General features: G+C 39.8%; 1 protein-coding gene across 3 annotated transcripts in view; it reads right to left on the reverse strand.

The window, feature by feature from the left end:
- Positions 1-14,604, reverse strand: part of LOC133294602 (GPI ethanolamine phosphate transferase 1) — a 38,984-nt gene that overhangs the window by 14,948 nt on the left and 9,432 nt on the right. For all 3 annotated transcript variants that reach the window (XM_061493305.1, XM_061493304.1, XM_061493303.1), the window contains 5 exons: positions 13,823-14,145; positions 13,137-13,370; positions 12,877-13,064; positions 6,740-6,881; positions 6,537-6,645 (listed from right to left, as the gene is read on the reverse strand). In XM_061493305.1, the coding sequence (XP_061349289.1) occupies positions 6,537-6,645; positions 6,740-6,881; positions 12,877-13,064; positions 13,137-13,370; positions 13,823-14,145 (996 nt within the window). The remainder of the gene's footprint in view (positions 1-6,536; positions 6,646-6,739; positions 6,882-12,876; positions 13,065-13,136; positions 13,371-13,822; positions 14,146-14,604) is intronic.

Raw genomic sequence — 14,604 nt, forward strand, 5'->3', positions numbered from 1 at the left:
TTCTCACCATAGGCCTTCCGTATGTATACTTTATCATATAATTGAAGAGGCCCATCAATACCCCCCTCCAAAATCCACCTTGTCCCCAAGGTGAAAAGAAGGCCACTGCTTCTGAAAATCTACCAAATTTTCCCAAGTATTTTCACAATCCGGTAATTCTTCCCACTGCACTAGAATCTCCCTCTGTCCATTCAACAAGCGTCAAGTGCCCAATATGGCAGCCGGCTGGACTTGTAGCTCCAACGAGTCAGTTAAACATTGAGGTAGATCCAATACTGGAACAGAAGGATGAATGGCCCTCTTCAGTTGCGACACGTGAAAAACATCATGTATTTTTGAATATGAAGGCAGCTCTAATCTGTAAGCCACGGGACCAACTCTCTCTAAGACTCCAAATGGCCCATAAAAAAGCGGGCTTAATTTCTGATTGAGCCTTCTTGCTAAGGACTTTAATTTGTAAGGCTGAATTTTCAAGTAAACCTTTTCCCCAACAGAGAACTCTTCCTCCTTTCTATGCTTATCAGCCTGTACCTTCATTCTGTTTTGGGCTTGTTGCAAATTCTGTTTTAACTCATCCAAAATAGCATCACGAGCCATCAGCCACGTATCAACTGCTGCCACTTGGGTGCTGCCTGCTTCAAAAGAAATAAGCACAGGGGGATCTCTCTGTTAGTATATAGGTGTCCTAGAGACAATCTGTTTTATCAGATGAACACCTTTTTCTATTTGGTATTTCATGATTAATAAATTTGAGCAAACTTTATCTTTATCTTTATCATATTTATGTCTCGCCAATATTTTATTGTTAATATGCGTTTAAAAGATAAAGACCCTAGGAATAGAACAGGTTTTCACTCGAGGATCTATGATAGTGATCATGATCATGAGGACTCGAGGACACTGAATGTGTATTACCTAAAATTTGTTCCTGGTCTTGAATCACCAAGAAAGGGTATTGGTGATCTCAATAAGACTAGTATGACGTCATCTACTTGTATGAAGATACAAGGTAAGGACCTCATGGAATGCAGGCATGGTGATGCCTTAGCTGATGTCGTGGGTGGATCTGTTGGAGAACAGATAGCACTGAACTGACCCGCTTAGAGACTCCATAAGGATTCATTACAGAGAGTATCATTGGATTTGAAAAGTCTCTGAACGTTTGGTAGTGCGGATCGTCCTAGACTTTAGGATGTCATCGAATAGAGTTATACTTTGACTGTACAACTCTATCCGCCTGAAAAATGGGGAAACAGTGTACTCTTGGATATAACTCGAATACATGAGTATAGATGGACATGCCGAAAGGACTCACAATCCCCTATAATGGATTAGTCGTTCACAAAGAGCGGTAGGGCTGAGATGACTTCTAGTTGACTCGGGAATCTATGCATAGTAAGAGATATGAAGAGTCATGATCTGTCTTAGAGTCAATAGAAGAAGATTCCTAGTTCCTGTGAAATATTATATTTAGTCAATAAAGAGAGATGATACTCTATCCTTACTCTCGACTAAATGTGAATGGCGATGTGAGGGATAATGCTGGCACGGTATCCAAATCAGAAAGGTAGATCACTTGATCAACTCAATTAGTTCTGGGGCTACAGAGCATTGCTAGTGTATCATGTAGTCATTAAATGGATTGGGCCTTTTAAAGGAGTTTAAATGGTTCAAGTTTATTTATGTCAGTAACTAATTGGGCCTAATGGGTCACACACGAAGGTTATTCTTTATTGCAAGTTATAGCAAGTTTGGACCAATAATGAGTTATTGGGCTTTGTCAAGACTATGAGTCAAGTTGGGTTGGAGTAGGGACTCCAAGCCCACTTGATCCATGCGCCCTTTTGGGGCATTAGTGGTGAAAGAGTTTCCTCCACTAATGGGCCCAAATATGATGATAGGCCAAAGAAGCCTTGGGGCATGAATCCTAATAAGTCAAAGAGTTGACTTGACCAAAATAAGGTTTGGGCAAATTTGAAATTTGAAATTTGAAATTTGAATTTTTGAAATTTGAATTTTGAAATTTGAATTTGAATTTGAAATTTGAAATTTGAATTTCGAATTTCGAATTCGAATTACGAACTTGGATAAGATTGAATTTATATTTGAGTTTAAATTTCAAATTGGAATTTGAAATTCGAATTTGATATTTAAATTCTATGAGGTTAGGTTGTTGAGAATAATTTAAAATTATTTAAAGGAATAATCCAATAGAGATTGGATGAAGATTCTCTCAACTACTCTTTCATTTGAATTCAGAATTTAAATGAATACCGTTGCAACAAAATTTCTGAGGAAAGGAAAGGTATTAAAGGGGCGCATAATTAAAGGGAGTGAATCAAGGAAAGTCTCTCTCATCCTTTTAATGTGTGCGCCTAATTAAAGGGAGCTGATGTGGGGCGCATAATGAGATGGAGAGAATCAAGGAAAGTCTCTCTCATCACTTTAACTTGTGCGCCTAATCATAGGAGGGGCTTATGTGGTTGATCAGTTCTTTTATAAAAACCTGATGCATCATCTCTCCAAGTGTGTGTAGAATTCGAAAAAGAAAAAGCTCCAACCTTTCCTTCTCTCTCTCTGGTTACACCATCACCTAACCTCAAGACACCATTACAGTCTTGATAAAATAATCCAAACACTTGGTAGCCTATTCCTTGCATGCGCCTAGCCAGCCACCGAGGATAAGGAGGGATTAAGGAGAAAGAGTTCTCGCTAGCAAGAAGGAGATAACCATGTGGATCACCGTTGGAGGGTGTCATCTTTTTGCGCCTACAAGTGAAAAGGTAATTCTGAAACCCTATATCGTTTCAACGTAAAGCATTCATACATAGGGTGTATAGATGGTCTATGCTTTCGCTGCGAAAAATTTTTGTTTTCCACCTATGTATGCGCACCATGGTATGACCATGGTGCAGTCTTTCGAACCTTCACTCTCCCATACAAGGCTCGAAAAGGAGTCATTTGAATAGACCGGTTGTATGATGTATTGAACCAAAATTCTGCCCAAGATAGCCACTTAGCCCAACTCCTTGGATGGCCATTCACAAAGCAACGCAAGTAAGTCTCCAATGTACGATTAACCACCTCTGTTTGCCCATCCGTTTGTGGATGGTAGGCTGAACTAAACCTCAACTTGGTGTTGGTTAGCTTGAATAACTCACACCAAAAATTATTAAGAAAGACACGATCTCTATCTGATACAATAGACTTCGGAATACCGTGCAAACGAATCACCTCCCTCATGAAAACAGCCGCCACTTTCTGTGCATCATATAGATGTTTAAGGGTCATAAAGTGTGCATATTTGGTGAGTCTATCCACCACTACCAGTATGGTATCCACCCCCATCAAATTGGGTAGTCCAGTGATGAAGTCCATTGAAATCTCCTCCTAAACTTGTTGGGGAATGGGTAATGGTTGTAAAAGGCCAGCAGGCTTCATATTGTTATATTTCTGCTGCTGACACACACTGCAAGTTCGGACAAGTTCCACCACATCTTTACGTAGTCCCTTCCAATAAAACACAGCTGCCACTCTCTTGAAGGTTCGCAACTCCCCTGAATGGCCCCCCCATGGAGATGAATGAAATTCCTGCAAAATATTAGGAATATGAGGAGAAGATCTAGGAAGCACTAATATGTTCTTAAACCACAAGCAGCCCCTTGAGACTGAGTATCCTGGATGCGAATTGTCATCCAATAATACATCTGTCATTATGTTCCTGGTGACTGGATCCTGAAGTACCTCCTCTGATAATTTCTGCAAATCTGGACTGGTGATTAATGAGAGCACCTTGTAGTCCATAACCCGAGATAACGCGTCAGCCGCAGCATTCTCAACCCCCAGTTTGTATTGTATCTCAAAATCGTACCCCATTAATTTAGCAACCCACCTTTGCTTCCCTTCTACCATAAGTCTCTGTTCTGTCAGATATTTGAGACTCCTTTGGTCAGTCCTAATCACAAAATGGCGACCCAATAAATAATGTCGCCATTTGGTAACAGCAAAAACAATGGCCTTGAGTTCTCTTTCATAGACGGACAAGGACTTATCCGCTTCCGAAAAAGCCTTGCTGAGAAAAGCAATAGGGCATCCCAACTGCATCAAAACAGCCCCCATACCCAAGCCCGAAGCATCCGTTTCCACCACAAAACTGTCATCAAAATTCGGAAGTGCCAATGTGGGCAGCCCCAACATCTCCTGTTTCAGAGCTTCAAACGCCATCTGAGCTTCATCACCCCATATGAATTTATCCTTCTTCAATAGTTGGGTTAATGGTTTAGCAATACCCTTTGACAAAACGTCGATAATATCCTGTCAACCCCAAGAAACCCCTAAGACCCTTCAGATTCTGAGGAACGGGCCACTGCTGCACTGCTGCCAATTTTTGAGGATCTGCCATCACCCCATCCTTAGAAATCAGGTGACCCAAATATTCCAACTCAGTCTTTGCAAATGTACATTTTTTTAAATTTGCACAAAAGCAATTCTGTTTCAAGATTTCCAAAACCACCCCTAGATGATCAACATGTTGTTCCACACTCTGACTATATACCAAAATGTCGTAAAAAAAAACCAAGACGAACTTCCTCAAATACGACTTGAAAACAGTATTCATTAAGCCCTGGAAAGTAGAAGGGGCATTCCTCAACCCAAAGGGCCCAAAGGGCATTACAAGATATTCGTAATGTCCTTCGTGGGTGCGAAAAGGCGTCTTTTCTATGTCTTCAACACGCATACGAATTTGATTATATCCTGACTTTAGGTCCAACTTCGAAAAAATACCAGCTCCATTTAATTCATCCAACAGTTCATCAATAACAGGAAGAGGAAATTTGTCAGGGATGGTTACCTTATTCAAAGCCCTGTAGTCGACGCAGAATCTTCAACTCCCATCCTTCTTTTTGACCAGAATCAGGGGGCTCGAATACGGGCTGCAACTTGGCCTTATCATTCCCGCTTCAGACATCTCTTTCACAAACTTTTCAATTTCCTCTTTTTGATAATACGGATATCGATACGGCCGTATGTTTGGGAGCTCTGCATCTGGCTTCAATATTATCTTATGATCGCATGCCCTTGCTAGCGGCAGCTCTGACAGTGGTTGGAACACCTCGTCGTACTGATGAAGTAATTCTAAAATTTCAGGAATGTCTATCAATGGTTACTCCAACTTCTCGATTGGAGGTCTGTAGGTATGGTTTCTGGGATTTGGCAGAGGTTGGTTTGTGTTTGGATGATTTTTGAATTGGTTTCAACCTTAAGGGTGGCTGATCTAGGGTAGGAACGAACCCGCTCTTGATACCATATTGAAATATAAAAGAATTTCTTTTTTGTATATTGATTCTATGAATAAATTACATAAGGAGTATTTATACAAGAAAGAATAGTTAAGAATGACTAAGCGATGAGTAATCAATCCTATCAATTAGTCATCAATCCTATCTACTAATTAATAGGAAATAAAAACTGAAATATTTGAATCCTGATTTCCAACATTTCCAAAAAACTTACAAACCTTATTATTTTTCTTATTTATTATTTATTTTTCCTTAATATGTTCTTGCTTTTATAGAGGTTCATCAGCTGTCAACCTCAACTAGTTTGGATATAAGGGATGTTTCATAATGAGTTCGTGGTGATGCAAAAGTATATCACTTTTATTTTCTAGATTAAGGTAGAAGGTAGAGAGAAGTCAAATGTTATTTTAATTGATATGCAAAAATTATTTTTTAAAAAAAAGGTACAATGGAATATGCTACTTTGTCTTTTAATAAAAGAAACATTTCTTGAACAGGATGATAATTAAAAATGTACAAAAATGTCATTCAAAATAAAAACGGAAATGACAAACCAATTGTCATGAACCAACTCTATTAAGAGCTTAAACTATTACGTAAAGACACATGAATGGTTCTTATATTATATCTCTAACATGCCCTCTCATGCAAGAGTCCATTGGGCTTGAAGCATGGACAATACATGGGCCCTACCTTATGGTGAAATTCAAATTTTTTATTAGAAGAATGAGGGCGACAAGGATCGAACTCTAGCCCAATTGGTCATTGAGGCTCTGGTACCAACTAGAATTTGCAGAATTGTGTGCCAAATCTGACTACATAAGGTTTTTCTATATATTATAGTGAGGGAATAATTACAAATGATCCTTTTATTATTTACATGATCTTCTAATTGATTCAAATTGAATCCATACATGATTTCCTGTGATTCACATATCTGATAATAATCCAACGAATATCCTTAGAATAGGATATTCTAACACCAAAAAAGTAGAAATATAAATAGCATGAATAGTGTTGTCCCTAAAAATTGTTTAATTTCAGTTCAAGGACCAGATACAAAGAAAATTAAAATGATGCCATCCATATCTTATACGTGGATAGAAAGAGAAAACAAAAAATTGATATGTAAAATGTAGGGCATTTTGTGAAGGAGCATGGAAAATAAAATAAAAATGTCTGAATGGGAGTAAGAAACTCAAGCAAAAGGAGAAGAATCGAAAGTCAAAATTATACCAGCAATGGACCAATTTATCAACTGGTGCACTGCAAGCAACTCTTGCTTTTCAGTTCTGTGAGAAGTTGATAAATACACCATGATCGAAGATAAAGCAACCAAAAGAGCCTAGTGAGAGACAGGAAATGTAATCAGTTGATTTTTCATAAATTATACATAACTGAGTTTCCAAACACAATGGTAGAAAAGTCATGATATGCACCTGTAAGTAAAATAGAGATGAAAATTTGGGACTTTTCAGCTCACAATTGCATATAGTTAGCCAATACTTACTCTTCCCAGCATGTAAATCTAGCCACCTGGCAGCTATGCCTATAATGATAATAATAGCTCCACTACTAACTCTGCAAACACAATAATTTGATATGCTTAACAGTTTTGTTTGGATTCAGAATGAATTACAAATGATGAGACAGAAAACCGAGATGCTATAAAGAAAAAAGCAGCAAAACAAAGAGAGAACCTCAACAAGAGAAAAGTGGAAGTAAAAAATTGTAAAAGATCTTCCTAGTATGATAGTGTTAGAAATAATATTATTTTATTATTATTAGAATAGTCTAGAATAGTCTAGATTGTGGGCTTGGCCCATTAGGTCATCCCATTAGGTCTTTTTAGTCTCTATAAATAGAGAGCCTCCTTGTACAGACTTACACACTTGAATATACAATACATTTCAGATTCAATTTGGTATCAGAGCTCTCGATCTGAGGGCTCTACTTCCGCATATATATTTTTTTTCCTTTCGTTGTACTGCCGTGCATCATACCGGCAAACCTTTTTACCGCCGTGCATCATACCGGCAACCTTTTTCAACCCTCCGAACATTGTTAGACCCTTTTTCGATCTCAGATCGTCATCCTCCTTCATTATTTGACTAGAAAACACTGTTCACATCGCCAGAAACACTGTTCCGTCACTGTTCATCACTGTTCCGGCCACCTTTCCGGCGAGAAACCACGCGATCAGGATCCCCTCACGCCGGCGACCATTTCTGTCTAAGACCCGTCCCAAACGGCCGCCGCACGCGCCTCCACGCGCCACCACAGCTGTCTGCGCGTGGGCCTCACGCGCCACCTCTCTCCGGCGCGTGTGCACTGTTCCGGCCACCTTTTCCGACCAAACCAAGGCAGACAGGCTCGCCTCTGCCTCCTCCTTCCAGATCCAGTGACCGATCGTTGTGGGTCTATTCCGTTCGAGGGTTTCCAGTGCAAAAGTCGCTACTTTGTTCCTTTTTCGCGTAATTTTTATAGTTTTTTGGTTGTCTGATCGCTGTTCCTGATGGAAGGAACCAGTAAACATTCTTCCGGCATCATTTCAAGTGCTATTCCATCTATCACAACTCTGAAATTGACCGGATCTGCCACTTACAAGACCTGGTCTACCTCCGTTAAGATCTGGTTTACCGGTCAAGGCCATGACAAACATCCCACCACTAAGAAGACTGATATTTCCCAAGATCAGATGACTGAATGGGAGAAAGTTGATGCTCAACTCCTCAGTATTCTTTGGCAATCCATTGATTCATCTCTTCTCAATATTTTCATTCCTTTTGAGACCTGCTATGATGTGTGGACGGAAGCCAAAAACCTCTACACCAATGATATTCAACAACTTTATTCCATTGTCTCCCAGATGATGGATTTGCGCAAATCACCCGAAGCTCGTTTGGAAGTTTATGTTGGTAAGATTCGTTCTTTGATGCAGGAATTGTTGGCTATGTTACCTCATGCTGCGGATGCTACAGTGTACAGGACGCAAGTGGAGCGTCTCTTTACGGTTGTGACTCTCTCTGGTCTTCCTGACGGATTAGAAAGTGTTCGTGAGAACATTCTAACCAGTACTGCAATTCCCAGCATATCCCAGACCTTTCAGCGCCTTCTGAATCTTCAAGATAAGGTGGCTCCCGCACACGTCACAGCTACTGACTCTACTGCTCTCTTGTCTGATTCTGCTGCTTTAGTCTCTCGTGGTAATTGGAACAATGGTGGACGCGGTCGTGGTCCTGGCCGCGGACAAGGCGGTCGCGGGCCCATGACATCATATGGCCCAGGCGGGCACGGACAGACGATGTCGTATGGACAGGGTGGCCGAGGACAAAGGCCTCGGTGTAATTATTGCCAATATCTGGGCCACATTGAAGAACGTTGTTATAGAAAGTACCCTCACTTGAAGCCACCACATATGAACTTTGCTCAAACAGATGTTGTGCCGCCCTCTACCGGATCAGTGACTATTTCCGCTGCAGACTATGAGGCCCTTCTCCAGAAGAGTTCTTCTCAGCCACCTGCTCCAGATACTGGTAATCATGTTGCTTGTTTTTCTCAATCGTCTCTTGGACCCTGGATAATAGACTCAGGTGCTACTGATCATCTTTGTGGTAATAAGGATCTTTTTACTTCCCTTACCTTTTCTAATAATCTTCCCTCTGTTACTCTTGCTGATGGCACCAAGGCTCCTGCTCGTGGCATTGGGCAAGCCAAACCAACTCCCTTCTTGACTTTAACCTCTGTTTATTACATCCCTGGCATTCCTTTTAATTTAATTTCTGTTAGTCAATTGACCCATTCTCTTTCTTGCTCTATCACCTTTTCTAAACAGTCTTTTTCTATGCAGGATCCGGGTACGGGGAAGACGATTGGAGCGGGCAGTGAGTCACGAGGTCTCTACTATCTGCATGCACCCTCTGCTCCAGTTGCATGCTCTCTCACAGAGTCTCCTGAGCTTCTCCATAGCCGTCTGGGTCATCCAAGTCTCTCGAAGCTTCAGCATATGGTTCCTTTTTTGTCAGGTCTTAAGTCTTTGAATTGTCAGTCTTGTCAGCAGGGAAAGCATACTCGTTCTTCCTTTGCTAGTAGAGTCAATAAAAGAGTTGCTGCTCCCTTTTCTATTGTTCATTCTGATATTTGGGGTCCGAGTCGGACTATGTCAGTTTTGGGTTTTCAGTATTTTGTAACCTTTATTGATGATTTCTCCCGTTGCACTTGGGTTTATTTAATGAAAAATCGTTCTGAGTTATTTTCAATTTATCAAAAGTTTTGTGCAGAAATAAAAACTCAATTTGGTGCTTCTATTCAAATCTTGCGCAGTGATAATGCAAAAGAGTATGTGTCTCTTGAATTTTCTAAATTTTTGGATACACATGGGACGATACACCAGACTACTTGTCCCCACACTCCACAACAAAATGGAGTCGCTGAACGTAAAAATAGACATCTAGTTGAAACTGCACGTACTCTTCTCATTCATATGAACGTCCCACTTCGTTTTTGGGCAGATGCTATTATCACCTCATGTTTCCTTATCAACCGCATGCCCTCTTCTGTGCTAAATAATGATGTTCCCCACAGTATTTTGTTTTCCAGAGCACCTTCTTATCCTCTGCCTTTACATATTTTTGGCTGTACTTGTTTTGTTCATGATCTTACTCCAGGTAAAGACAAGTTGACATCCAAGGCCTTCAAATGTATTTTCCTTGGGTATACCCGTTTTCAAAAAGGGTATCGTTGCTATTCACCTGATCTCAAGCGTTATATCGTTTCTGCTGATGTCACTTTCCTTGATCAGCAGCCTTTTCACTCTACTTCGTCTCCAGTGTCACAAGTTGATCAGGTCCTTCCTGTTCCTTTTCTTGACTTGTCTTTACCAGCTGCAGGTGCCCCTATTCCAGAGGAGCAACCAATTACCTCCATACCTGCAGATCGTCCTCTCCTCACATACCAGCGTCGTCAGCCTGCACCTCCTCCGACTTTGCCTCTTGATGACTCATCGCCCTTTCCCGTCGGCTCTTCTCCTCCGGATCCTCCATCAGAGACTCCTCCCATTGCCCTTCGGAAAAGTATTCGATCCACTCGAAATCCTCATCCCCTTTATTCTTTCTTGAGTTATGACAGACTTTCTTCACAACATTTTACTTTTGTTTCTAGTCTCTCTTCTGTTTCCATCCCTAAAACCACAGGTGAAGCACTATCTCATCCAGGATGGCGCCAGGCGATGCTTGATGAAATGCAGGCACTTCACTCTAATGGCACTTGGGATCTTGTTCGTGCTCCTCCCGGGAAGTCTGTTGTTGGTTGTCGATGGGTGTTCACAGTTAAAGTTGGTCCTGATGGCACTGTTGATCGCCTTAAAGCTCGCTTAGTGGCCAAGGGATACACACAGATCTTTGGTCTTGATTATGGGGATACCTTTTCTCCTGTTGCTAAGATGGCTTATGTTCGCCTGTTTCTTGCCCTTGCCGCCATTCATCACTGGCCTCTTCTCCAACTTGATATTAAGAATGCTTTTGTACATGGTGACTTGCAGGAAGAAGTTTATATGGAGCAACCACCAGGTTTTGTTGCTCAGGGGGAGAATTCTGGAATGATATGTAAACTTCGGAAATCTTTATATGGCCTGAAGCAATCTCCTCGGGCCTGGTTTAGCCGCTTTAGTTCAGTTGTTGAATCCTTTGGCTTAATCAGAAGCAAAGCCGATCATTCTGTCTTTTACCGGCATAGCTCTTCTGGCCAGTGCGTTTATCTCCTGGTCTATGTTGATGACATTATCATTACAGGCAGTGATCAGATCGGGATTGATCAGTTGAAAGAGCATTTATTCAATCAATTTCAGACCAAAGATCTTGGCAGACTTCGATATTTCTTGGGGATCGAAGTTGCACAGTCTAGGCGGGGCATTTCCATCTGTCAGAGGAAGTATGCATTGGATATCCTAGATGAGACTGGAATGTTAGGCTGTAAACCCATTGATACACCTATGGACCCCAATGTTAAGTTATTACCAGGACAGGGGGAGCCACTGCCAGATCCTAGTCGCTACCGCCGACTAGTTGGAAAATTGAATTATCTTAGTGTGACAAGGCCAGATATCTCCTTCGCAGTGAGTGTTGCAAGTCAATTTCTTGATTCTCCCTGTGACTCCCATTGGGATGCAGTTATTAGAATTCTCCGATATATTAAAAAGGCGCCAGGAAGAGGTTTATTATATACAAATAAAGGGAGTTCAGAGATCTCTAGTTATTCAGATGCTGACTGGGCAGGTTCTCCTTCAGATAGACGATCCACCTCAGGGTATTGTGTTCTTTTCGGAGGAAATTTGATCTCTTGGAAGAGTAAGGAGCAAACTGTGATCGCCAGATCCCAGTGCGGAGGCAGAATATCGGGCAATGGCAAATGCAACCTGTGAGCTCATCTGGCTGAGACAATTGCTGAAGGAACTCCATCTCTGTGAACAAAGGCCTATGAAGCTCATTTGTGACAACCAAGCCGCTTTGCATATATCCTCTAACCCAGTCTTTCATGAGAGGACCAAGCATATAGAAATTGACTGTCATTTTGTTAGAGAAAAGATCCAGTCAAGGGAGATCGAGACAGCATTTGTCAATTCCAATGATCAACTTGCGGATGTATTCACTAAAGCTCTTAGAGGTCCCCGAATAGATCATATTTGTAACAAGCTGGGAGCTTTTGATATATACGCACCAGCTTGAGGGGGAGTGTTAGAAATAATATTATTTTATTATTATTAGAATATTGTGGGCTTGGCCCATTAGGTCATCCCAGTAGGTCTTTTTAGTCTCTATAAATAGAGAGCCTCCTTGTACAGACTTACACACTTGAATATACAATACATTTCAGATTCAATTGATAGCTTGAAGGAACATCTAGCCTTGATAGTAAACAAAAAGAGAATAAAGCAACTTTTTTAAGCATGAGTCCAGGTGCATTTGTATGTTGCCAAGGTGAAAAGATTATGACTTCAAAATAACAACACAAAATAACTAAGGGAAGGAATTATGACTTCAAAATTTGCAACAAAGATTATTAGGGAGTGCATTATAATTCAAAGCATAATCAAATTTGAATATTTGATTCCATCTGAAAATCATTAAAAATTAAGTATTTCAAAATTTCACTATGGTCCCAAAACATGTAATTTAAGAGATAGAGAGGTTCCATGAAGTAATACAGATGAAAAGGACTGTATATGTCAATGTGAGTAGGTTCCTTATTTTTAAATATGTACAAAGGGAAATTATAAAAAAAGAAATTTAAAATCAAATCCCTCTAGTATCTTATCCATGCGTATCCTAAAACTATCTGCCATTAGAAAAAATAAAAATATTGCTTTGTTGTTATGTTAGCATATCCAATGGAAGAGTATAACAATCAGGTATTGCTTGAACATTGAAAATGCAATGGGAAAATTTAAGTATCATGCTTAATAGTTTTAAAGGCTATTCTTTGTGAGTTGGGTTCAGCACGTTCTGTCAGTCTACCATTTTCATAATTAACTTTTGGCTTTTGTTTACATGGTGGTAAGTATTTTGCGGAAATCACTTACACTAATTGATTATTGTCAGGAATTTCTGCCGGCATCAATGTAAAAAGAGACAAAGACCAACATGCAATGCAAACATATATCGGTATACCAGATCTCCAGGGAATTGACTTAAAAAGATAAAATGAAGCTGTCGCCCCAGTAATTAAAAAACACCCAGTATAGAGCTTCCTCTCAGTGAAGCTGTTAACCTGCCAAGCAAACCTTCATCAGATGAATTAGAAACTAACTAGTTTAGAGAATACTATGACAAGTATGCATACCAGGAACTCAAGAATGAAAACTGAGACAGCAGTAGTGGCTAGAAGCTTGGAAATATATATCATTCTTCTTCCAGATAAGAGCTTCCATAATGCTTTTATAAACTGGTATTCACTAATTATTTGAACCCATAAAAATGAAGTCATAATCGTGTATGCGTGGTAAAGAGGAGGAGACTGCTCCAGCAATAATAGCAAACAAAGCATTCCCGTCACCATACATCCATATAGATATATCTGCACAAGATAAGATACATGATTTATTTAATTGATGGCCATTAAAGAAAAAATAACTGATGCTTACACGAAATCAATATGAATCAATTATCTTCCGCTAAGAGTTTTCAAGTAATTCATTCATCTTCATTTATATTTTAGTGTTTGTTTCTCCATGAAGAGAAGAAACAAACACTAAAAGGGGACGAACCGGAGCAGTGGTAAAGCTGTTCTTTCATGACTGAAAGGTTATGGGTTCGAATCTAGGAAACAGCCTCTTTGCAATTATGCAAGAGTAAGGCTGCGTACAAGGATTGCCTCCATCCCACACTCGCTAGTCGAGTTTAACGGGGAGTGATTTTTTTTGGTTTGTTTCTCCATGAAATCTCTTTATTTTCATCAACTTGATGTAACATGCAGCTCAAAGAACTTAGAAATAACATTTTGGAAAGACTAAGCTTACAAAATATTACTTTTCCATGGTTATTTCTCCGAATTGCTTGCTCCATTCCAAAAAGATTTCCTGGAAGTGAAGTATAAGACTGCAGCACATGAAGGACAAGATAGATCATCCAACCAACATACCCAAGGGTAATTACAGACATGAGCATCAGCCAGTCGTAAGTCTGAAAATAGTGAAGTCCTTGCAATGCCAAATTTCTGAGGTTCTGGGATAGGTCCATTGCAGCATCATAATCTCTAGCCAATATCAGACCCTCAATTTTGTCCAATATTGAAGAATAATGAGACAGTGGTTTGAAAGGTTTAAAGTATAAAGAATACGACTGCTTAATATCTGAAGTTGTCAATGAAACCAACATCAAAAGAAATTCTTGGATCAATTTTGTGTCTACATTATCATCAAGAGAAAGAAACATCATTTTTTTGTTATTACTTTCTTATAAAATACTTTACTCATGAATTGGCTCCCTGAAAAACTATATTTTCATATTAATAATTACACCCTTTGGCATATTCTTCTTGTTTACAGAAAAAAAATTAATTTCTATATCATTTCAAGTATAAAACCGAAGCAGAGGATCCCATTCTGAAATCAAAGGAACTGTAGTACAAATCTGTTGGAAAGAAATCCCGAAGTATTATGAGAATCATAGCATCTCGGAATTAGAAGGACTGTGGTCAACTCTGTTTTAGTGTTGTTCTTGTTTTTCTGGGATTTCTAGTTAATTCTGGAAATTGCCTTTTCTTTGTTTCCTTTTTCATATCTTTTTCATTGTTATACAATGTATCTCTG

Source organism: Gastrolobium bilobum, unplaced genomic scaffold (genome assembly GCF_033153095.1).
Source record: "Gastrolobium bilobum isolate Gb01-03AN ecotype WA unplaced genomic scaffold, APGP_CSIRO_Gbil_v1 utg34205, whole genome shotgun sequence".
Lineage (NCBI taxonomy): Eukaryota > Viridiplantae > Streptophyta > Magnoliopsida > Fabales > Fabaceae > Gastrolobium > Gastrolobium bilobum.